At 42.5% G+C, this 24,473-nt stretch overlaps 1 protein-coding gene across 2 annotated transcripts in view; it reads left to right on the forward strand.

Annotated features, from left to right (window-relative positions):
• Positions 1–24,473, forward strand: part of zeb1b (zinc finger E-box binding homeobox 1b) — a 150,061-nt gene that overhangs the window by 102,481 nt on the left and 23,107 nt on the right. Inside the window, exons 3-5 of one of the 2 annotated variants that reach the window (XM_068007446.1) lie at positions 6,386–6,448; positions 19,223–19,411; positions 21,209–21,411. In XM_068007446.1, the coding sequence (XP_067863547.1) occupies positions 6,386–6,448; positions 19,223–19,411; positions 21,209–21,411 (455 nt within the window). The remainder of the gene's footprint in view (positions 1–6,385; positions 6,449–19,222; positions 19,412–21,208; positions 21,412–24,473) is intronic. The other variant, XM_068007455.1, reaches the window with a different exon arrangement.

The raw sequence follows: 24,473 nt of genomic DNA on the forward strand, positions 1-24,473 counted from the left end.
ACCCTAAACGTTCACTCCCTTCATGACCAGCGCACCGTGGCTCCATTGTGTACCATCTACAGGATGCACTGGAGCAACTAGCCAAGGCTTCTTCGACAGCATCTCCCAAACCCGCGACCTCTACCACCTCGAAGGACCAGGGCAGCAGGCACATGGGAACAACACCACCTGCACGTTCCCCTCCAAGTCACACACCATCCCGATTTGGAAATATATCGCCGTTCCTTCGTCGTCGCTGGGTCAAAATCCTGGAACTCCCTACCTATCAGCACTGTGGGAGAACCTTCACCACTCGTACTGCAGCGGTTCAAGAAGGCGGCTCACCACCACCTTTTTTAAGGGCAATTAGAGATGGGGAACAAATGCTGGCCTTGCCAGCGACGCCCACATCCCATGAATGAATAAAAAAAAGTGGTAATCTCTGGATTACTTCCTGAGCTATGCGCAAATTGGCATAGGGACAAACAGATCAGAGAGTTTAATATGTGGTTGAGTGGTGTGGGAGACGGGTTTTGATTCATAGGGCACTGGCAGCAGTACTGGGGAATGAGGGAGCTGTTCCTTTGGGACCGGCTCTACTTAAACTGGACTGGGATCAGTGTCCTGGCGAACTGAATAGCTAGAGCTTTAAACTAAATAGGGGGGCTGTGTGTGTGGGAGGGGTCAGGTGTGGGGAAATTTAGAAATCTGAAGAGAAAAGTCAAGGCAACAGATCAATATGGTGAATTGGGTAAAGATCAGCAGACTATAGCAGGGAGGGACAGAATTTAATGGTAACAGTGCATCAGCAAATAAAGCTAAAGCAGGGAAAAACGGTAAAGAGTTAAAATTAAAGGCTCTATATCTCAATGCACGAAGCATTTGTAACAAGATAGACGAATTAGTGGCATAAATAGAGATGAATGGGTTTGATCTAATCGCCATTACAGAGACATGATTGCCAAATGACCATGGTTGGGAACTACATGTTCTGGGGTGCTTGATGTTTCAAAAAGACAGGCAGAATGGAAAGGGAATTGGGTGGGGGTTGGGGTAGTCATAATAAAGGATGATGTAACGACAGTGGTGAGTCAAGGATTTTGGCTCAGAGGATAAGGAAGTAGGATCAGTATAGGTGGAAATAAGAAATAACATGGGGCAGAAAACACTGGCGGGAGTAGTTAATAGGCACCCTAGCAGTAACTGTACCGTTGGACATGGTATTCATCAAGAAATAATAGGAGCTTGTAACAAAGGTAATACAATAATTGTGGGGGACTTTAATCTTCATATAGACTGGACAAATCAAATTGACAAAGGTAGTCTGGAAGACGAGTTCATGGAATGCCTTCAAGACCGTTTCTTCGAACAATACATCATGGAACCAACCAGGGAACTGGCTACTTTAGACCTTGTATTGTGAAATGAGACAGGGTTAATTCGTAATCTCACAGTTAGGGATCCTCTGGGGAAGACTGATCATAATGATGATAGAATGTCACTGAGTTTGAAAGTGACGTACTTAAGTCCAAAACTAGTCTTAAACTTAAAGCCAGTTACCTAGGTAAAAGGGGTGAGTTGGCTAAGGTCGATTGGGAAATTAGATTGAAGGGTATGACGGTAGATAAGCAAAGGCAAACATTTAAAGAAATATTTCAGTGTTCTCAACGAATATACATTCCATTGAGAAATAAAAACTCCACGGGAAAAGTGATTCTTCTGTGGCTAACTAAAGAAGTTAAGGATAGTATCAGATTAGAAGAGAAGGCTTATAATGTTGCAAAAAGGAGCAGTAAGCCTGAGGATTTGGAGAGTTTTAGAAACCAGCAAAGGATGACCAAGATATTGATAGAGGGAGAAAATAAAATATGAAAGTAAACTAGCAAAAAATATAAAAACGGATTGCAAGAGCATCTACAAGTATGTAAAAAGAAAGAAAGAAAGTAGAAAAGTAAACATTGGTGGCTGAGACAGGAGAAATTATAATGGGGAATCAGGAAATGGCAAAGACATTAAACAAATATTTTGTATCTGTCTTCACAGTAGAAGACACAAAAAGCATACCAGAAATAGTGGGAAACCAAGGGGCTAATGAGAGTGAGGAGCTTGAAGTAATTAATATCAGTAGAGAAAAAGTACTGGAGAAACCAATGGGACTAAAAGCTGACACATCCCCTGGATCTGATGGCCTACATCCTAGGGCTCTATAAGAGGTGGCTGCAGAGATAGTGGATGCTTTGTTACGATCTTCCAAAATTCCCTAGATTCTAGAACGGTCCCAGCGGATTGGAAGGTAGCAAATGTATCCCTGCTATTTAAGAAAGGAGGGAGAGAGAACACGGAATTACAGGCAAGTTAGCCTGACATCAGTCATCACGAAACGGCTGGAATCCATTATTAAGGAAGTGGTAACTGCACTTAAATCATAATATGATTAGGCAGAGTCAACATGGTTTTATGAAAGGGAAATCGTGTTTGACAAATTTAGTAAGAGTTTTTAGAGGATGTAACAAGCAGGGTAGATAATGGGGAACCAGTGGACGTAGTATATTTGGATTTTCAAAAGGCATTTGATAAGGTGCCACATAAAAGGTTGTTAGGCAAGATAAGGGTTCATGGAGTTGGGGGTAATAGCATGGATAGAGGATTGGTTAACCGAGAGAAAACAGAGTAGGGATAAACAGGTCATTTTCAAGTTGGCAGGCTGTCACTAATGGAGTGGTTGGGCCTCAGCTGTTTACAATCTACATTAATGACTTCGATGAAGGGACCGAGTGAAATGTATCCGAGTTTTCTGACAATGCAAAGCTAGGTGGGAAAGTAAGCTGTGAGGAGGACACAAAGAATCTGCAAAGGGATATAGACAGGTTAGGTGAGTGAGCAAGAAGGTGGCAGATGGTGTATAATGTGGGAAGTGTGAAGTTATTCACTTCAGTAGGAAGAATAGAAAAACAGAATATTTTTTAAATGGTGAGAAACTATAATATGTTGGTGTTCAGAGGGACTTGGGTGTCCTTGGACAAGAAACAGAAAAAGTTAGTATGCAGGTACAGCAGGCAATTAGGAAGGCAAATGGCACATTGGCCTTTATTGCAAGGGGGTTGGAGCTCAAGAGTAAGGAAGTCTTACTACAGTTGTACAGGGCTTTGAAGACTTCACCTGGAGTACTGTGTACAGTTTTGGTCTCCTTATCTAAGGAAGGATACACTTGCCTTCAAGGCGGTGCAACAAAGGTTCACTAGATTGATTCCTGGGATGAGAAGGTTATCCTGTGAGGAGAGATTGAGTAGAATGGGCCTATATTCTCTGGAGTTTAGAAAAATGAGGTGATCTCATTGAAAGATCCAAGATTCTGAAGGGGCTTGACAGGGTAGATGCTGATGTTATTTCCCCTGGCTGGAGAGTCTAGAACTAGGTGGGCATAGTCTCAGGATAAGGAGTCTGTCATTCAAGACTGAGATGAGGAGGACTTTCTTCACACAGAGGTTTGTGAATCTTTGGAATTCTCTACCCCATAGGGCTGTAGATGCTGAGTCGTTGAATATGTTCAAGGCTGAGATCGATAGATTTTTGGACATTAGGGGAAAGTGGAGTTGAGGTCGAAGATCAGCCATGATCTTATTGAATGGCAGAGCAGGCTGGAGGGGCCATATGGCCTACTCCTCCTATTTCTCATGTTCTTGGGGAAGGAGAGAGGTTCTGTACAATCTCACCATTTTTGGGAAGTGTTTGAAAGACTGGAGAAATGCTGTGGGAAACTTAGTTGCTTATTTTTTGAATTGATGCAGAATTAATTGAGATGCAGCTGTTGTGGTGCTCTTGTAAATATGGGAATCTGTCTTAAGCATTAGCAACTTTTATGTTGTTTGGTCAAAATTCTGTGCAAGGCTGACAGCCTAGCCGCATCTTAGTGCAGTAGAGGGTGCTCTTTGGCATGAAGGAGCTCATCTTTCCTACGTTGAGTCAAAAGTGTTGGGAACAAGAGCTTTGTTCAGCCTGCCACCTAATTGTAAAACTTTGACTTAAAACTACTTTGCATTAAGCATTGTCCTTTCGTAAGTTACCCTTCATTAATCTATTCGGGCTTTCGATGTTTTTTTAAGTCACTACCAATAATTTAAAATTTTTTCATGCCATAATAGGCACTCTATTTGTTCCTGTAACATTGTTGAGTAATTCTTGAGGTTACCTGGCATGAGTATAGTTCACACACCAACCAAAAAGTGTTATTTTTAATGACTCATGTGGAAACTTTGTGGGAGGCACAAAAGGCACTTGCATGCCATTTCACTGTTGCATTTCAGCTATGTTGGCATAGTAAATATTACCACCGCTGTGTCTTGAGAAATTCCAAGTACTTATATTTTTGGCACTTCAAGAAATGACTTAACTTTAACGTTGCAAATTATCAGAGCTAAAAAAGTGTATGGAACAAAAAATGAGTATATTCAAAAGTTGTAATTTATTCTGAAATGGTGCCGTGAGCCTCAAAGTTGTCACGTTTTGATTCATGTTCTAACATAGTGGAAACTTTGTACATCTTTATTCCTTGAATGTATTTTTTTTAAGTTGACTTGGATGCAAAATTAGGCCTTTTGATGCTGGTACTGTAGTGTCACAAATAAGTGCAGTGCCATCCAGTTTCTTTTTCTGTCATGTTTTCAAGGTATTAATTCATTATTTGTCTGCAGATGCACAAAATCTTTTCAGGCCTTGTCTCATTATAATCGGATTATGTTCACTTTTTTTTAGAAACTGTTCTGCATTGTGCCCACATTCAGATCAACTGAAATTGTTTTCACAGGGTCTTGTATTTACTCCTTCTCAATCTAAATACCAGGTTTCAAACAATTACCTATTTTTAAAAAAAACTGTCGGGCTCTGAATTTTATTAGTGCTTGAGCCTCCAAGATTTAATCAATTGGGGAGGGGGGGAAAGATAATAGTATTGACTTTACTGTTTAATCTGTTCCAGGCCTCTGATACTTCCCCTCCTTTTCTGACAGGATTCCCCTTCCTTTGCTTCATACCCTTTATGCCTCACAGTTGTCTTTTTTTTTAAACCAGGGGGTGCAGTAATGTAGTGGTTATATTACTGCACTAGTAATCCAGAGGCCTGAACTAGTAATCTGGAGAATGAGTGTTCAAATTCCACCGTGATAGTTTGAGAATTTGAACTTTAAAAAGCTGGTATGAGCAAAAGTGACCACAAAGCTGTCGGATTGTTGTGTTAGGCTTGTTCTCTCAACTATCCTCAAGTGACCGAGCAAGCCACTCAGTTGTATCAAACTACTACAAAGAATATGGACTGCAGCAGTTTGATAAGGTCCATACCCACCATCTTCTCAGGGCAACTAGGGATGGGCAATAAATGCAATAATATCCCAATAATTTTTAAAATATCCACCTAATAAAAGAAGGACTAAGATAATTCAGCCTTGAAAAGTCGAATGCTTAAAGGTAACGAGTCGCACAAAAGAAACTTTTTCTATAGCTTGAACTCAGTGCTGGCTTTCATGTTTTCACCTTTAAAGGCATAAAAGAAGGAAGCAGCTGGAGTGAAATGGTTTCAGATGGGCCTACCTCATAGGAAGCGGGTTTCCGGGTTATGTCATTGTTATCGTGAGCTAATGTTATGGAGATTACAAAATAGCTACATACCTCTGCATACTTTCACTTCAGCTCCTGTGTGCTTTAAATGCTTTACAGCTGTATTTATCTCAAGGGCAGTGCACTAGAGAAGTGGTACCCTGTTTTACATCTAGGAAGGTGTAAGAATATAAACAAAAAATAAATTCCACAACACTGCACTAACTTTAGTTTGTAATTATAGCAGTATTTGAGGAGATAAATTGCTGTTTACCGAAACTGCTCAAACTAGATTTGAAGCACTTTGGACATTAACTAATTGTGTTAGCCTTGTTCACCCAGGTTATATTATAAATGTATAAAGCATTTTTCACCCCTTTTCCCAGACTCTCACCAGTATTGTGCAGAGCTCAATATCTCTGATACTCTCATTCAAGTACAGAGCTCAGCACTGTGGGAGTTTAATTTGTGTACCCCATTGCCATATTGTTATCCGTGCTCTACTGTGCCACCAGAATTGAAGTCTCTTTGTAGCTTGGCAGTGATCACTATTTGGAATGTTAATGTTCTGATCTTAATAGCTGATGTGGATGAGTATTTCTGTACCAGCACAATGTAAGTATCAGCAACTGAGTGGAATAGATGAAATGTGCCAGTTTTAGGAGCAGTGCTCAGGAAGCTGTTTGGAAATTCATATATTTCATCTTGGCTTTACGTGTTTATCAGGACACAGAAAAATGTACTAGGTAAATTAATTCACCTATTTTTAATCACCATTTTATTTGGATTTTGAGACTAATTTCTTTTTGCATTTTAGGAAGGAAGGAAAATGCAGACAACCTGGGGCCTGAAGCTCAGACACGCAGTGATAGTTGCACAGGTACTGACTAAGACTTTGTATAGGGCAAATAACCAATTTAATCTGTATACTACAGTTAATTATCTTGCTTGCAGTTCAGTGCTGTAGTGTCAGATAAACAGAGGTGGAGGAAAGTGAAGAGGAAAGGATAACCAATATTGATTAAAGGTAGCAACTAAGTATTTTCTGTGTTTTTTGCTCCAATTTTTGAATCCAGTGCTGGATTAATTAGTCATTTACTTCATACTTTGAATATGATAAAGTGAAAACACGTGCAAAGTAATTTCACTTGTTATAGGATGGAGCACTGCATTCGGGTTTTCCCGCAGTTTCTAGTACATGGCTTAGGTGAACTGAAAGGTAAGTCATTTCCCTGCCTTTGTTACTGAATTTGGATAAAGGTTTATTCAAATACTATTTAGAAAAATCTGAGGAAGAAAAAAAAAATGCTATTTCACTTAATGGAGAACTTTTCTGTCCCACCAATTATTCAAATCCCCAGTGCCAAGTATCATTTTAGCTATTAACATTCTGTAGCTTGTTTTGTTGGGCTTTACTTTAGTAAACTTAGTTTAACTTGAGGCGCTGTGGGCCATCAGCAGCAGAATTGTATTCCAGCACAATCTGTAACCTCATGGCCCGGCATATCCCTCACTCTACCATTACCAACAAGCCAGGGGATCAACCCTGGTTCAATGAAGAGTGTCGAAGAGCATGCCAGGAGCAGCACCAGGTGTACCTAAAAATGAGGTGCCAACCTGGTGAAGCTGCAACTCAGGACGACATGCATGCTAAACAGCGGAAGCAACATGCTATAGACAGAGCTAAGTGATTCCACAACCAACGGATCAGATTCTGCAGTCCTGCCACATCCCGTCATAAATGGTGGTGGACAATTAAACAACTAACAGGAGGAGGAGGAGGAGGCTCTGGAAACATCCCCATCCTCAATGATGGCGGAGTCCATCACGTGAGTGCAAAAGACAAAGCTGAAGCATTTGCAACCATCTTCAGCCAGAAGTACCGAGTGGATGAACCATCTCGGCCTCCTCCCGATATCCCCATCATCACAGAAGCCAGTCTTCAGCCAATTCGATTCACTCCACGTGATATCAAGAAACGGCTGAGTGCACTGGATACAGCAAAGGCTATGGGCCCCGACAGCATCCCGGCTGAAGTCCTGTGCGCCAGAACTAGCTACGCCTCTAGCCAAGCTGTTCCAGTGCAGCTACAACACCGGCATCTACCCGACAATTTGGAAAATTGCCCAGGTATGTCCTGTCCATAAAATGCAGGACAAATCCAATCCGGCCAATTACCGCCCCATCAGTCTACTCTCGATCATCAGCAAAGTGATGGAAGGTGTCGTCGACAGTGCTATCAAGCGGCACTTACTTACCAACAAACTGCTCATCGATGCTCAGTTTGGGTTCCGCCAGGACCACCCGGCTCCAGACCTCATTACAGCCTTGGTCCAAACGTGGACAAAAGAGCTGAATTCCAGAGGTGAGGTGAGATGAGAGTGACTGCCCTTGACATCAAGGCAGCATTTGACCGAGTGTGGCATCAAGGAGCCCTTGTAAAATTGAAGTCAATGGGAGTCGGGGAAAACTCTCCAGTGGCTGGAGTCATACCTAGCACATAGGAAGATGGTAGTGGTTGTTGGAGGCCAATCATCTCAGCCGCAGGGCATTGCTGCAGGAGTTCCTCAGGGCAGTTTCCTAGACCCAACCATCTTCAGCTGCTTCATCAATGACCTTCCCTCCATCATAAGGTCAGAAATGGGGATGCTCACTGATGACTGCACAGTGTTCAGTTCCATTCGCAACCCCTCAAATAATGAAGCAGTCCGAGCCCGCATGCAGCAAGACCTGGACAACATCCAGGCTTGAGCTGATAAGTGGCAAGTAACATTCGCGCCATACAAGTGCCAGGCAATGACCATCTCCAACAAGAGAGAGTCTAACCACCTCCCCTTGACATTCAACGGCATTACCATCGCCGAATCCCCCACCATCAACATCCGGGGGTCACCATTGACCAGCCATATAAATACTGTGGCTACAAGAGCAGATCAGAGGCTAGGTGTTCTGCGGCGAGTGACTCACCACCTGACTCCCCAAATCCTTTCCACCATCTACAAGGCACAAGTCAGGAGTGTGATGGAATACTCTCCACTTGCCTGGATAAGTGCAGCTCCAACAACACTCAAGAAGATCAACACCATCCAGGACAAAGCAGCCCGCTTGATTGGTACTCCATCCACCACCCTAAACATTCACTCCCTTCACCACTGGCGCACTGTGGCTGCAGTGTGTACCATCCACAGGATGCACTGCAGCAACTAGCCAAGGCTTCTTCGACAGCACCTCCCAAACCCGCGACCTCTACCACCTCGAAGGACATGAGCAGCAGGTACATGGGAACAACACCACCTGCACGTTCCCCTCCAAGTCACACACCATCCCGACTTGGAAATATATCGCCGTTCCTTCATCGTCGCTGGGTCAAAATCCTGGAACTCCCTTCCCAACAGCACTGTGGGAGAACCTTCACCACACGGACTGCAGCGGTTCAAGAAGGCGGCTCACCACCACCTTCTCGAGGGCAATTAGGGATGGGCAATAAATGCCAGCCTCGCCAGCGACTCCCACATCCCATAAACAAATAAAAAAAGAACTTAGTAAATTTAGATAAAACCATTCCAAAAATTCATTTATCTTCAAATGGACCAGTAATCACACATTTTCAAGATTTATGTTTATCTAAGTGAGGAATGCACAAGTGTGAATTCTGTTTTGCACATACCTGGTGTGTGAGATCCCTTCGCTGAATTGTTTTCTTTTGTGGTTTTGTGCTTGTTGAGTGAAGACTGCCATAACCCCATTCCACACAAGGCCATTGTAGTGAGTAGAGAAAAGGAACTTTTTTATTCTGTTACTGTGGGTTGGATGCAGAGCCAGGTCCACTATGCCATTAAACCCAGATTTTTCTCTCTTCACTGCATATTTTTCAGGTGAAGGATAGATTACTAGAGCCCGGTCTTTAGTTGTTTCCAAGTCTTTACTCAGTGATTCCCCTTACACATATACCACACCTTAGATAAGCTCTCCTATGAAAAGAATACGAGAGTCCCCACCTGAATACCCACCAGGTGGTGGGGACTCCACCTGATACCCATCACCTGAATACAATTAACACTCATTCCTATAAATCAAACAATTAACAGGATGAGAAATTGGATGGGGATTTATTGTGGCAAATCCCGACCCACTTTAGCACCACCTGATTTTCCGTAGTCATTTCTGGCAAACATCGGAAGTACTTGCCCGTTTTGGAGCAGGTGTATTCAAATGAAATATTAACGGTGTGTTGAAGTTTTATTTATTGTATTGGTGTTGTGATATTATAACTATATTAAATTGACAACAGGTGGGATTCTTTCTATTTTAAACTCGGAGATTATAGGTTGTAATTTTTGAAGCTTTTTTTCCTGAGAATACTATTGCCTTCATTGCTGATGGAATTTATATTGAGTAGACTGGTTATTGTGAAGTCAGTAAAACTTGTTAAATTGCAACTGTTGGGGAGGGGAGTAATTTTTCTCTCCTTTTCCTCCTCTTCTTGGTCTGAGTTTTTTAATTCTCTTTGAAGCAGGAAAACTATGCTTTGTAATTCTTTCCATACAGCCTCATGGAGACCTGATATTAGGCCTAAAAGTTGTTAGAGAGCTGCTTGGTTCATGGCAGCAGTGAACAGCTGAACTGAATCAGCTGGGTTTCACTGCCCTTTTTGGTCCTGAATCTGTCGGTGATTTTCAAGGGCCGATTTTAACCCTGCACCTTCCTGGTGGGAACAGGGCCAGACAGGCATTTAAAATTGCTGCAGAGTACTTATCGCTCCATTCCCACTGCGTTCTCATTGGCAGCCATTTTAACTGCTCAATTTTTTTAGTCGACTAAGGCGCCCGTAGAGGCAGGCAGGGGCCTCATGAATACATGCAAATCAGAGTCGTACGATGCAGTTTGGACCCTGACACTATTTTAACACAAAATCGTGGAAGTCCTGCCCAGCACCCAACCCGCCAGTAGAACCTAGTGCGATTGGTTTCTGAGCCATTGAAATACTATCTAAGGGAGCACATCCCTGTAGGTAATTGAATCACAGGGGTTGTGTGCCATTGTGTGGTTTGGATCGCCAGGAGAGTTACGAGCTTCCAGATCGCTTCTTTCTTCGTTTTTTTTTTGTAAATTTCTGGCCTTACTTACCCTTAATATGCTTTATCTGCTTATCATGAGTGCTATTAGGAGCAGCAGTGGCAGTGCAGCCTCAGCAACCAGCACGAGCAACAGCTGGCCCTAATAGTAGAGAGCAAGCGAGTGAGTAGGAGGCCATACCCAGCACAGAGTGTATAGGCTGAGAGTCACTTTCTTTGATCTATCTGAAGAGCAGTGTATCAGGAGGCTGCACTTCTCCAAGCAGGCTATTGCAGACCTCTGTAGCCTCCTGCAACAGGTCTGGCTCCCTGCTGGACAAAGGGGCCATGCATTGCCAGTGGCTCTCTAAGTCACCATAGCCCTTAACCTCTTTGCCACTGGCTCCTTCCAGTCTGCTACAGGGGACATCTGCATTTTCCAGTTTGCAGTACACATGTTTTAAGCAGGTCACCAATGCCCTGTTTGCCAGGGATAACCAGTAAATCACCTTCCCCATTGACCTCACCTGTCAACATGAGAGCGCTTGTGGATTTACATGCTAATAGACTTCCCTCATGTTCAGGATGTTGTTGACTGCACACGTTACCATCAGGGCACCAGAACACTAGCCAGCAGCATTCATGAATAGAAAGGGCTACTACTCCTTTTACGTCCATCTATTCTTTGATCACAGAAATGGGATTATGCAAGGTACCCAGATTTAGTTGACTGCTTAACTGTCCGCGAACATCTATCCAATAGCGATCATAACATGATCAAGTTCAATGTAGTGTTTGAAAGGGAAAAAAGAGGGTCAGCTGCTAAGATTCTAGACTTGGGTAAGGCCAACTTCAATGGGATGACAGAGACTGTCCACAGTAAACTGGGCAAATCTGTTAATGGGTAAAACGACTGATGATCAGTGGGAAATGTTTAAAGAAACATTTAACGAGATACAGAATCTGTTTATACCCCTGAGGGGCAAGAACTCTACTTGCCAAAAAAAACAGCCAAGGACAACTAAAGAGGTAAGGGACAGTGTAAGACATAAGGAAAAGGCATACAAAAAGGCAAAAAATGGCAAAGATCCTGGTGAATGGGAAAGATACGAAGGGTCACAAAACAGATAGTAAGAGCTACAAAAAGAGAGTATGAAAAGAAACTTGCAAGGGATATCAAAACCAATACGAAGAACTTTTATAGTTACATTAGGAAAAAGAGGGTGGTCAGGAGCAGTGTTGGCCCCTTAAAAACTGAAAGTGGGGATATTGTCATTGACAATGGGGAAATGGCGGACATGTTGAACGATTACTTTGCGTCAGTATTTCCAGTAGAAAAAGAGGATAGCATGCCGGAAATCCCAAGAAAACTAATATTGAATCGGGGACAGGGACTCGATAAAATTAATATATGTAAAGCAACCGTAATGAAGAAAATAATAGCACTAAAGAGTGACAAATCCCCAGGACCATATGGTTTCCATCCCAGGGTTTCAAAGGAAGTAGGTGAGCACATTGCAGATGCCCTAACTATAATCTTTCAAAGTTCTCTAGATTCAGGAACTGTCCCTCTAGATTGAAAAATTGCACATGTCACTCCGCTTTTTAAGAAAGGAGAGAGAGGGAAACCGGGGAATTGTAGACCAGTTAGCCTAACATCTGTTGTGGGGAAGATGCTGAAGTCCATAATTAAGGATAGGGTGACTGAACACCTTGAGAATTTTCAGTTAATCAGAGAGCCAGCATGGATTTGTGAAAGGTAGGTCATGCCTGACAAACCTGATTGAATTTTTTGAAGAGGTGACTAAAGTAGTGGACAGGGGAATGTTATTTATATGGACTTCCAGAAGGCATTCGATAAGGTCCCACATAAGAGACTGTTAGCTAAGATAGAAGCCCATGGAATCGAGGGAAATGTACGGACTTGGTTAGGAAGTTGGCTGAGCGAAAGGCGACAGAGAGTAGGGATAATGGGTAGGTACTCACATTGGCAGGATGTGACTAGTGGAGTCCGGCAGGGATCTGTCTTGGAGCCTCAATTATTCACTATTTATTAACGACTTAGATGAAGGCATACAACGTCTCATATCTAAGTTTGCCGATGACACAAAGATTGGTGGCATTGTAAGCAGTGTAGATAAAAACATAAAATTACAAAGCGATATTGATAGATTAGGTGAATGGGCAAAACTGTGGCAAATGGAATTCAATGTAGACAAATGTTAGGTCATCCACTTTGGATCAAAAAAGGATAGAACAGGGTACTTTCTAAATGGTAAAAAGTTAAAAACAGTGGATGTCCAAAGGGACCTAGGGGTTCAGGTACATAGATCATTGAAGTGTCACGAACAGGTGCAGAAAATAATCAAGAAGGTTAATGGAATGTTGGCCTTTATATCTAGAGTACAAGGGGGCAGAAGTTATGCTGCAGCCTGGTTAGACCGCGCCTGGAGTACTGTGAGCAGTTCTGGCACCGCACCTTCGGAAGGACATCTTGGCCTTGGAGGGAGTGCAGGTTAGGTTTACTAGAATGATACCCGGACTTCAAGGGTTAAGTTACGAGGAGAGCTTACACAAATTGGGGTTGTATTCTCTACAGTTTTGAAGGTTAAGGGGTGATGTGATCGAAGTTTATAAGATATTAAGGGGAACGGATAGGGTGGATAGACAGAAACTATTTCCGTTGGTTGCGGATTCCAGGGGTAGGGGGGCACAGTCTAAAAATTAGAGCCAGACCTTTCAGGAGCTGGATTAGAAAACATTTCTACACACAAAGGGTGGTAGAAGTTTGGAACTCTCTTCCACTAGCTCAATTGCTAAATTTAAATGTGAGATAGATAGCTTTTTGGCAACCAAAGGTATTAAGGGATATGGGCCAAAGGCAGGTATATGGAGTTAGATCACAGATCAGCCATGATCTTATCAAATGGCAGAGCAGTCGCGAGGGGCTGAATGGCCTACTCCAGTACACGTGGCACATGATGCCCCTCCGCAACCCCACTGGAAACACAGGTATAATCAATGCCATGGGACCACCAGGATTGTTACTAAGCGCACAATAGGGCTGCTGAAGCAGAGGTTCAGGTGTATGGATAATTCTGGGGGCTTCCGACAATATGTCCCACAATGAGTCTCCCGCATCTTAGCATGCTGCATCCTGCACAACCTTGCCATACAGAGAGGAAGTGGGAAGAAAGAGGTCCACCACAACATCTTGCAGTAAGAGCTGTGAGGGATGAGTTAATTGCTCAGCAATTCCAGTGACCTCATTCCCCTACCCTGAAAACCTACCACCTCTGCATTAACAGTCCTTGCATCCTTCGCCACTCCCGTAATCCTGGATTTAAGAACATTGAAACCATTCAGACAACTTCCATAGCATTGACATACTGGCAATGCAGACTCAGAAGATGCTGTAAAACCACACTGCAGACTAAAGTGCCAAATGTAATAAAGGTGATTAATTTGATTCCCAACACTCTAATTGCCTTCCATTCGTTTCTCACCCATGTGTCAACCCACGATGCCTTTCTTTCAAGAAGGTTTCCTAACTCTCTACTACTCAACAACAACAAAAACATTCATTTATATGTGCCTTTTAATGTAGGGAATCATCCGAAGGGACTTCACAGGAGCATAATCAGACAAAAATGAACACCGAGCCAAAGAAGGAGATATTGGGATGGGTGACTAAAAGCTTGGTCAAAGTAATAGGTGTTAAGGAGGAGAAAGAGGCGGAGTGATTTTTAGGAGCGAATTCCGGAGCTTGGAGCCAAGATGGCTGAAGGCATGACTTCCATAGGTGGGGTGAAGGGAGTGAGGCAATGCACAAGAGGTCAGAGTGGGAGGAACGCTGAGTTCTCGGAGGGTTGTCGGTCTGGAGGATGTTACAAAGAAATGGAGGGACATGGCCATGGAGGGTTATGAACACTCCTATGAGGTGCTCCCCTCATAGCCACAGCCAGGCGGATGAAAGGCTGCTGTTCCTCTTGGGACCCTTGTGATGCTCGTAGCTGGTATCTTCTGGGTGCTTGAGCCTGTGAGGGCCTTGCTGCAGACAGCTGCATCTCAGCTTCTACCAGTGCAGTCTGGCCCAGCTGACTTGCTGACACCATGACTGATATTAATTGAGGGGTTGGTTAAGGAGCAGATGTGTTGACGTCCTAAGAGAGGACATCCCATTGCGCCACTGCTACTCCCATGGGGCTGAGGCTCTTCACTTCCACTGCAGATTACAGAAGATGAGTGACTTCTTGAAAGCCCCTATCCACCTTACCTATGCCGGCTCTTTGATAGAGCTACCCAACCAGTCCCATTCCCCTGCACTTTCTCCAAGGCCCTGTAATTTTTTTCCCTTCAAGTATTATCCAATTCCCTTTTTGAAAGTCACGATTGAATCTGCTTGCACCATTCTTTCAGGCAGTGCATTCCAGATCATTACAACTCGCTGCATTTCCAAAAAAAAAGTTTCCGCATGCCGCCACTGGCTCTTTTGCCGATCACCTTAAATCTGTGTCCTCTGGTGACCGACCCTTCTGCCACTGGAAACAGTTTCTCCTTATTTACTTTGTCAAAACCGTTCATGATTTTGAACTCCTATCAAATCTCCCCTTAACCTTCTCTGTTCTAAGGAGAACAACCCCAGCTTCTCCAATCTCCACATTACTGAAGTGCCTCATCCCTGGTACCATTCTAGTGAATCTCTTCTGCACCCTCTCTAAGGCCTTGACATCTTTCCTAAACTGTGGTGCTTTAGCTGCGGTTTAACCAGTGTTTTATGAAGGTTCAGCACAGCTTTCTTGCTTTTGTACTTTATGTCTCTATTAATAATCCCTTATGCTTTTTTAACAGCCTTCTCTACTTGTCCTGCCACCTTCAAAGATTGTGCATACAATCCCAGGTCTTTGCTCCCGTACCCCCTTTAAAATTGTACCCTTTAGTTTATATTGCCTCTCCTCATTCTTCCTACCAGAATGTATCACTTCACACTTGTCTGCGTTAAATTTGATCTGCCACATGTGCTCATTTCATCAGTCTGTCTGTTACTATCCTCCACATTGCTACATTTCTGAGTTTTGTGTCATCTGCAAACTTTGAAATTATACCCTGTATAAGTAATATTCAGACATCAATGGAGATGTTTATATAGTAGGGATTGTGTATATAGTGGATATATTGAGGTGTGCAAGAAGCAAGATGGGAGGTGATGGATGTAAAGGGAAGTGTGTTTAATGTGAAGTGAGGAAGGAGTAGTTGGTGGTTTTGCAAGTGGTACTATATGAGAAGAAAATGCTGTTAGTGTGTGGTGAAAAGAGAGCGAAGGAAGAAGTGAGTGTGTTTGGAATGAGAAAAAGGTGTTGCAGTGTGCCCATGTTATGCTGAAGAATGTGATGGAGTGGAGGGAATTGATGAGAATGATGGGGGAGGGGGTGAAAGGAGTGTTGTCAGGTGCTGTTGAGAGAAATTAAGAGCCTTGCTGTTCTTGAGTGGTGATTGAACCTCTTCCTGAGTGTGATGCTGCTGACACTGACCCTGTCAGCCACTTCTGTCCAGGCCTGCTGGATAGTGGTCCTGGGGATGCTTCTGCAGGTTCTGGGGAACAGTACCTCCCTTCTTAACCTGACCACCTCCATCAGGAAACCAAGGGGCAGCCTTTCGGCTCCTTATCCTAATTGTCTTCTGGTAGTATAACAATGAAATCTGGCGTAAGGGGAATGCAAACTTGCTTTAAGTGGTGCATTCCCGCTTTAAATGGGCCTTGTAAGGCGCAGAGAGAATGGGTGGGCTGCTTGTTTCCCAATGCAGTCGGGTAGGCAGCCCATCAATCGTATTAAAATGAGACCCGGGGATTAAATTCACCTGGGCCTCGCACTGGCAATGTCATGGTGGCTTGCCACTCACCCTGCATCTTCATTCTCACCTGGAGTTAAAATCTGGGCTTAAAATTCACTGTGGCCTATAAGTATTGACCTAACCTGTTGCTTTCCCAGCAACTTTCCGCAGTTTAAATATTTTAACTATTTTCTCTTTTAGAGTACTGGAGGGCAGTCAGATGACCTTTTCACAGGACAGCTGTGTGCCAGTGAATATATGATTTATAGTCCTGCCACGTAGTTTTGGAATAAGCACATTAAATAAGTACTGGATTCACCAGAGTTTTTCAGCATCCTACTAGAGGGAGGAAAAAAGTACATGAATTTTTTAAAAAAGCATATGTTGCTCTTCTGTCCCAAGGAACTGGGTGACTTGCTGCCTTCATTCCCCTTCCCTTTAGAATTGTTTCATATACTCATGACACCTCCCTCAGCCCAAGTTAGGGAACTCGCAGTTAGGAATCAAAGGGACAAACCTGCATCATTATTTATTCACTCAGCTGTGTATCAGAAATGATAATATATTTAAGAATCCCTTTTGTGTGAATTCCAGTTCTGTATTTCAAATATACCAATATTCTTTTTATTTTTTTCTCTGTTGGGATGCTGAGAAATTGTGTAGTAAATTGAGTTTAATTTTTTTGCTTCTTCAAGACTAGCACTGAGTACAAAACATATTTCTACTAGCCAACCAGCATGAAAGTTTTAGTGGTACACAATTGTCCTGTAACATTTTTTTTTCCAAATTACAAGTGGAATGTACCAGCTAATTTTTATTTCTAGAGCCATTTATTTATGTGCCCACTCAGTAATTTGCCAGTAGGTCCATTAATGCAACCAGTCACCCCCTCCGCCCCGGATGCGGGTTTAAATAAAATGTCATCTGTTGATCTCAAAATGAATAAGATACATCCTGGCTTAACAGGCCTGGGATGAAACAATTGACCATCATATCAGTTTGAAATTACCAGTGAGCTGCAACATTGCACAAACTGACTCTTTAGCCTGCATCTTGTGGCTTTTTCAAAAAAAACTCCAAAACCTTGTTCCATGAGATCTTTGTTTCCCCTGGCTGGAAAATCTAGAACTAGGGAGCATAGATGCAGCATAAGGGGTTGGCCATTTCAGACTGAGATGAGGAGGAATTTCTTCACAGAGGGTTATGAATCTTTGGAATTCTGTACCCCACAGGGCTGTGGATGCTCAATCATTCAGTATATTTAAGGCTGAGATGGATAGATTTTTGGACTCCAGGGGAAATCAAGGGATATGGGGATCAGGCAGGAAAGTGGAGTTGAGGTCGAAGATCAGCTATGATCTGATTGAATGGCGGAGCAGGCTCGAGGGGCTGCATGGCCTACTACTACTCCTATTGTGTTCCAAAACACAACACCTAGCTCATTCCCAAATCTTTACCGTGAAGAACAAATGATCAAAAATCCCAAAATATGATAGCTACTTTTTTGCTGGAAGCTAATTATGGTGTAGATATACTACTTAAAATTTGAGCACAGCCCAGTATCTGGATTGCCAAACTTGATACATGTCGTATTGCTCCTATAAATTGTGGCAGTGGTCCTTTATCAAGGAAAGATTTACATTTAAATAGTGGCATGGTCAAGGGAAGTTGGGACATCAAGAGAATTCCCTATTCCTCTTTCCATAGTTCCATGAGATATTTAACTTCCACCAGAACATGGCACTAGGGACCTGAATTTATAATATCTCATCTGAAGGATGGCACCTTCAGCAATGCAGCATTCACTCAGTACTACACTGAAGTATCACCTAGATCATGTGCTTAAATTCTTGAGTTTTGAAACTACAACCTTCCGACTTAAAGGCAAGAGTGCTACTGCTGGGCCTAGATTGGCTTTTAGACGTTTATCAATTAAAGCCTCTTTTACGAATCTACCAAGTGTGAATCACAATTAGTTTCATTAAATACAATTTTGAAAGTTGTTGCACTTTTTTGAAGTTCTTCTTTATGTACATGAAATGCTTTTGTTCTGGAACTGTACTGTTATCATAGAATCTTACAGCACAGAAGGCGGCCATTCGGCCCATCGTGCTTGTGCCGGCTCTTTGCAAGAGCTGTCCAATTTGGTCTTACACCCCAACTTTTTCCCCATAACACTGCAAATTAATCCTCTTCAAGTTCATGTCCAATCCTTTGAAAGTTCCAATGGAATCTGCTTCCACCACCCTTTTAGGTAGTGCGTTCCAGATCTTAACAACCCTCTGCGTGGAAAAAATTCTCCTCATTTTCTCCTCCAGTTCTTTTGCCAATTATTTTCAATCTATGACCTCTGCTTGCCAGCGGAAACAGTTTCTCCCTGCTTGCTCTATCAAAACCCCTCGTTATTTTGAATACCTCTATCAAATCTCCCCATAACCTTCTCTGATCTAAGGAGAACAATCCCAGCTTCTCCAGTCTCTCCACATAACTGAAGTCCCTCACCCCTGGTATCATCTTGGTAAACCTCCTCTGTACTCTCTCAAAGACCTTGATACTCTTCCTAAAATGTGATGCCCAGAACTGTACACAATACTCCAGCTGAGGCCAAACCAGTGATTTGTAAAGGTTTAGCATGACTTCCTTGTTTTTGTATTCAGTGCCCCTATTTACAAAGTCAAGTATCCCATACACTTTCTTAACCGCCTTATCAACTTGCCCTGCCATCTTCAAAGATTTGTTCAATAACTTAATATAATATTTTTCAATAGTTAATGAAGAAGGCTGTGATTCAGATGGAGAGAACTGCTTTCCTGATTCAACTGCAGAAGATGAGCAGAGTCATGATCCAAATGTTCAAGAATATCTTCAGCAAGGAGACACGGCTGTAATTTTCCCAGAAGCACCGGAGGAGCAGCATAGACGAGGCACACCAGAAGCTAGTGGACAAGAAGAAAATGGTAACTTAATTGTTTTTAAAAAGAAGCTATTGATTCTAAAGCAGGCAAGATTTTCTAAAGGCAATTTATTTTCTACTTCAATTATTTACCAATCGTATTACACATCCTTTTGCCCCAATTTCAATTTTCTCTGTTAAAATCACCCAATATATTCAATCTAATTGCATTGCAGAGAAAAAAAATTCTGACAAATATTGTTTCACTCATTTTAAAAGCAAAATTTTTAGTGGTTGTATAGTGAATGAATGAATGAAACACAACATTCAGAAAACAAATCTTAAGTTTACCTATTCCTCTTGAATTGCTTCAACTCTCCTTTGCACTGCCCAACCCAGTCTGCTGGACCTCAGGCTCATCCCTGTCCTTAGGTACCCCAACCAACATGTAGCTGAGCCATGACTTGAGCAACATATTTAAGAAAGCACATTTAAGAATCTGTAGCCTCTTTTAACATGCCTTTTGCACCTGTCAATAACATGCACACTGTACTCTGAGGCCCTGCACTTGTCTTGAATGGCCCCAGAATGTTTGGAAAGGCAGGGAAATCCAAAGCACAGCAGACAAGACTGGCACTAATTGCTCAAAAGTAAACAAAACAAAATGCATATCCAAAGCAGTCACTAATTTTACAGTGAAAAAGATTGATGTGGTTGCATTGTGCACTAAGGAGAAACTACTAAGTGCATTGCAGCTATTTCTCCTGTAGATTTCAGTAAATGTCTAAAAAGACAAAGACATTTCTTTCCTATTCTGCTTATTACTGGTGAGCAATTCCACAGCAGATCCATAAAATGCAAGTCTTTGCATCTGGTATCTGAAGTCCTTTTATTCGAAGAGTCACTTTGTGTATTCTAATACTATGAATACGTCACATATTTTCTGACTTGTCCAATTTCAACAAAAAACAAATACAGCCTTTGATAGGAAATCAGATCATGGAGAAAAAAATTCTCTCTGAACAGCCCTACTGTATCCCTGTTCCTATATCTCTGCCACTGTTAAACTGGTAAACCCCTATTTTTCTCAAAGACAAGTGTTTTTTAAAAATTTTGTGCCCTGCTACCTGGTTCAGAATGGGACCACACTAAACATCTCTCATTGCTGCAGACCCCACATGAGCGATGCCACAGGCGATCAGCTAGTAAAGCAAAAAAAGTGTTATTTAAATTTTATTTCATAAGATATGTAACAGCAGAAGTAAAACCTGTACATAAGAAGCAAGTCATCTCTGTTGAACTGAGTAAAAGGAAAAGATACAACTATGCATCTGTATTGTAACTCCCTGTTTGAACACACATACCATACTCAGTTAAATTAATAAGCTGCATTGGCCCTTTTAAATCTTAAAATATATTTCCTGCAATATTCTGAAATTAGTTTCTGCCTCAAATAAAACACCTTCCCTAAGCCAGGTCACAAACAACGCGCAATCTTTCTTGGATTCACAACCTTTTGGATACAGGCCACACAAGCTGTAAATTGTGCTTTTACATTATATAAGCTAAATTGTAACAGTAGCACTTCAGTTTTCTTTTAACTGGGAAATAGAGAAGAAAAGTTGGGTACTATCCATGTTTGATGTTGGTGGCTTCTACGTAAGTATTTGATGAAATTGTGTATCAGATGTATAAAAATTTATCGCGCCATGGGGCAAGAAAGTTGATCGGGTTAGCCTACTTTTTCTATCAATTTTAATCACTTTGGGAACATAATATTGGGCCATAGTCTAACATTAACCAGCTCCATCTTAGAAATAGGTTAAATGGAGTATTTATATGTATATTATTTCATTTTTAGGAACACCTGATGCTTTTGCTCAGCTGCTTACATGCCCATATTGCGACAGAGGATACAAGCGCTTGACTTCACTAAAAGAGCACATTAAATACCGCCATGAAAAGAATGAAGACAACTTCAGCTGCTCTCTTTGCAGCTACACTTTTGCCTACAGAACACAACTAGATCGTCACATGGCTTCACATAAGTCAGGACGAGATCAGGTAAAACGAAGAAAGCAATTTAATGTTCCTGTCATATAGACAACTAAGAACAAATGTCAATTGTCATTTATCTGTACTCGTCCTGTTTAGTGAGCTCTTTTGATTGATAAGAGACTAAAGCTTCTGTCCAGAGGTCACTTTCACTTCCCTAACCTGAGATGTGAGGGACATAGACACAGGATAAGGGGTCGGCCATGCAAGACTGAGATGAGGAGGAATTTCTTCACGTAGAGGATTGTGAATCTTTGGAATTCTCTACCCCAGAGGGCTGTGGATGCTGAGTCACTGAATATATTCAAGGCTGAGATCAATAGATAGATAGATTTTTGGAATCTAGGGGAATCAAGGAATATGGGGATCGGGTGGGAAAAGGTTGAAGATTTTCTCCTGCTCCTATTTCTTATGCTCTTTTGATGTAGGATGTTTTATTTTCCCGTCTCCACCCCTGCCTCAGCCCATCTTCTGCTGAAACCCTCATCCATGTTTTTGTTATCTCCAGACTCGACTATTCCAATGCTCTCCTGGCTGGCCTCCCATCTTACACTCTCCATAAACTTCAGCTCATCCAAAACTCTGCTGTGCATATCCTAACTCGCACCGTCCCGTTCACCCATCACCCGTGTTCATTGGCTCCCATTCCAGCAATGCCTCAAATTTAAAATTCTCATCCTTGTGTTCAAATCCTTCCAATACCTCACCACCCCTCCCTATCTCTGTAACCTCCTCCAGCCCTACAAGGCTGTAAATTGTGCTTTTACAATATATGTACAGGCTAAAATGTAACCTGAGAGCTTTACGTTCCTTCACTTCCGGCCTCTTGTGCATCCCTGATTACCTTCGCCCCACCATTGGTGACCATACCTTCAGCTGTCTGGATCCTAAGCTATGGAATTCCCTCCCTGAACCTTTCCACCTCTGTACTTCACTCTCCTCCTTTAAGACACTCCTTAAAAACCTATCTCTTTGACCAAGCTTTTGGTCACCTGTCCTAATATCTCCTTATGTGGCTTGTGTCAAATTTTGTCTGAATGCTCCTGTGAAGCCCCTTGTGACATTTTACTACATTATAGGCTCTATATAAATGCTAGTTGTTAATTTTAGCAATGATGTAATTTATTTATCCAACACACTTGGTTCACAAACCTCTTCGCAATGCAGCCAAAAATTGAATTGGATAATTGATGCATTGGGTAGTCACATCGTGTTGCTAAATACTAATGAAATTGACCAGATCCCGTCCCCAGGGTTGTCCGCAAACCACTGCGTAAAGCGCTCTCTCCACTATTCTATTATGTGTACTGAACAATGTATTTTCGGAAATAATATGATTGTGTAACTGAAGAACAATTGCAATAAAAGTTTTTATATATTCAAAAAATGAAGTCCCGTACAACTTTTACTAGTAATTAAATGATTTCACGCTAAAACATAATCATCCATTTTAAAAAAAAAATGTACCAGAACAGCAAATTGTAGAACCATAGAAAATAGGAGAAGGAGTAGGCCATTCGGCCCTTCGAGCCTGCTCCGGCATTCAATATGATCATGGTTGATCCTCTATCTCAATACCATATTCCCGCTCTCTCCCCATACCCATTGATGCCTTTTGTGTCTAGAAATCTGTCTAGCTCCTTCTTAAATATATTCAGTGACTTGGCCTCCGCAGCCTTCTGTGGTAGAGAATTCCGCCGGTTCACCACCCTCTGAGTGAAGAAATTTCTCTTCATCTCAGTCCTAAATGTCCTATCCCGTATCCTGAGACGGTCACCCCTCATTCTAGACCCCTCAGCCAGGGGAAACATCCTCCCTGCATCTAGTATGTCTAGCCCTGTCAGAATTTTATACATTTCAATAAGATCCCCTCTCATTCTTCTAAACTGTAGTGAATATAGGCCCAGTTGACCCAATCTCTCCTCATATGACAGTCCTGCCATCCCAGGAATCAGTCTGGTGAACCTTTGCTGTACACCCTCGATGGCAAGTATATCCTTTCTTGGGTAAGGAGACCAAAACTGCACACGATACTCCAGGTGTGGTCGCACCAAGGCCCTGTATAACTGCAGTAAGACATCCTTGCTCCTGTACTCTCATCCTCTTGCAATGAAGGCCGTCATATTATTGCCTTTCTTACTGCTTGCTGCACCTGCATGTTTGATTTCAGTGACTGGTATTTTTTTTTATTCGTTCATGGGATGTCGGGATCGCTGGCGAGGCCAGCATTTATTGCCCATCCCTAATTGCCCTTGAGAAGGTGATGGTGAGCCACTTTCTTCAACCGCTGCAGTCCGTGTTGTGAAGGTTCTCCCACAGTGCTGTTAGGAAGAGAGTTCCAGGATTTTGACCCAGCGACGATGAAGGAACGGCGATATATTACAAAGTCGGGATGGTGTGTGACTTGGAGGGGAACGTGCAGGTGGTGGTGTTCCCATGTGCCTGCTGCTCTTGTCCTTCTAGGTGGCAGAGGTCGTGGGTTTGGGAGGTGCTGTCGAAGAAGCCTTGGCGAGGTGCTGCAGTGCATCCTGTGGATGGTACACACTGCAGCCACAGTGTGCCGGTGATGAAGGGAGTGAATGTTTAGGGTGGTGGATGGGGTGTCAATCAAGCGGGCTGCTTTGTCCTGTGTACAAGGACACCCAGGTCCCTTTGTACATCAACATTTCCTAATCTATCACCATTTAAATAATACTCTGCCTTTCTGTTTTTCCTTCCAAAGTGGATAACTTCACATTTATCCACGTTATACTGCATCTGCCATGTATTTGCCTACTCACTCAATTTGTCTAAATCGTCTTGAAGCCTCTTTGTATCCTGCTCACAACTCTCAATCCCACAAATAGTTTTGTGTCGTCAGCAAACTTGGAAATGTTACATTTGGTTCCCTCATCCAAGTCACTGATATATATTGTGAATAGCTGGGGCCCAAGCACTGATCCTTGCGGTACCTCACCAGTCACTGCCTGCCACCCTGAAAAGATCCATTTATTCCTACTCTCTGTTTCCTGTCCGTTAACCAATTTTTTGATCCATGCCAGTATATTACTGCCAATCCCATGTATTTCAAT

This window comes from Heptranchias perlo, chromosome 2, assembly GCF_035084215.1.
Source record: "Heptranchias perlo isolate sHepPer1 chromosome 2, sHepPer1.hap1, whole genome shotgun sequence".
NCBI lineage: Eukaryota > Metazoa > Chordata > Chondrichthyes > Hexanchiformes > Hexanchidae > Heptranchias > Heptranchias perlo.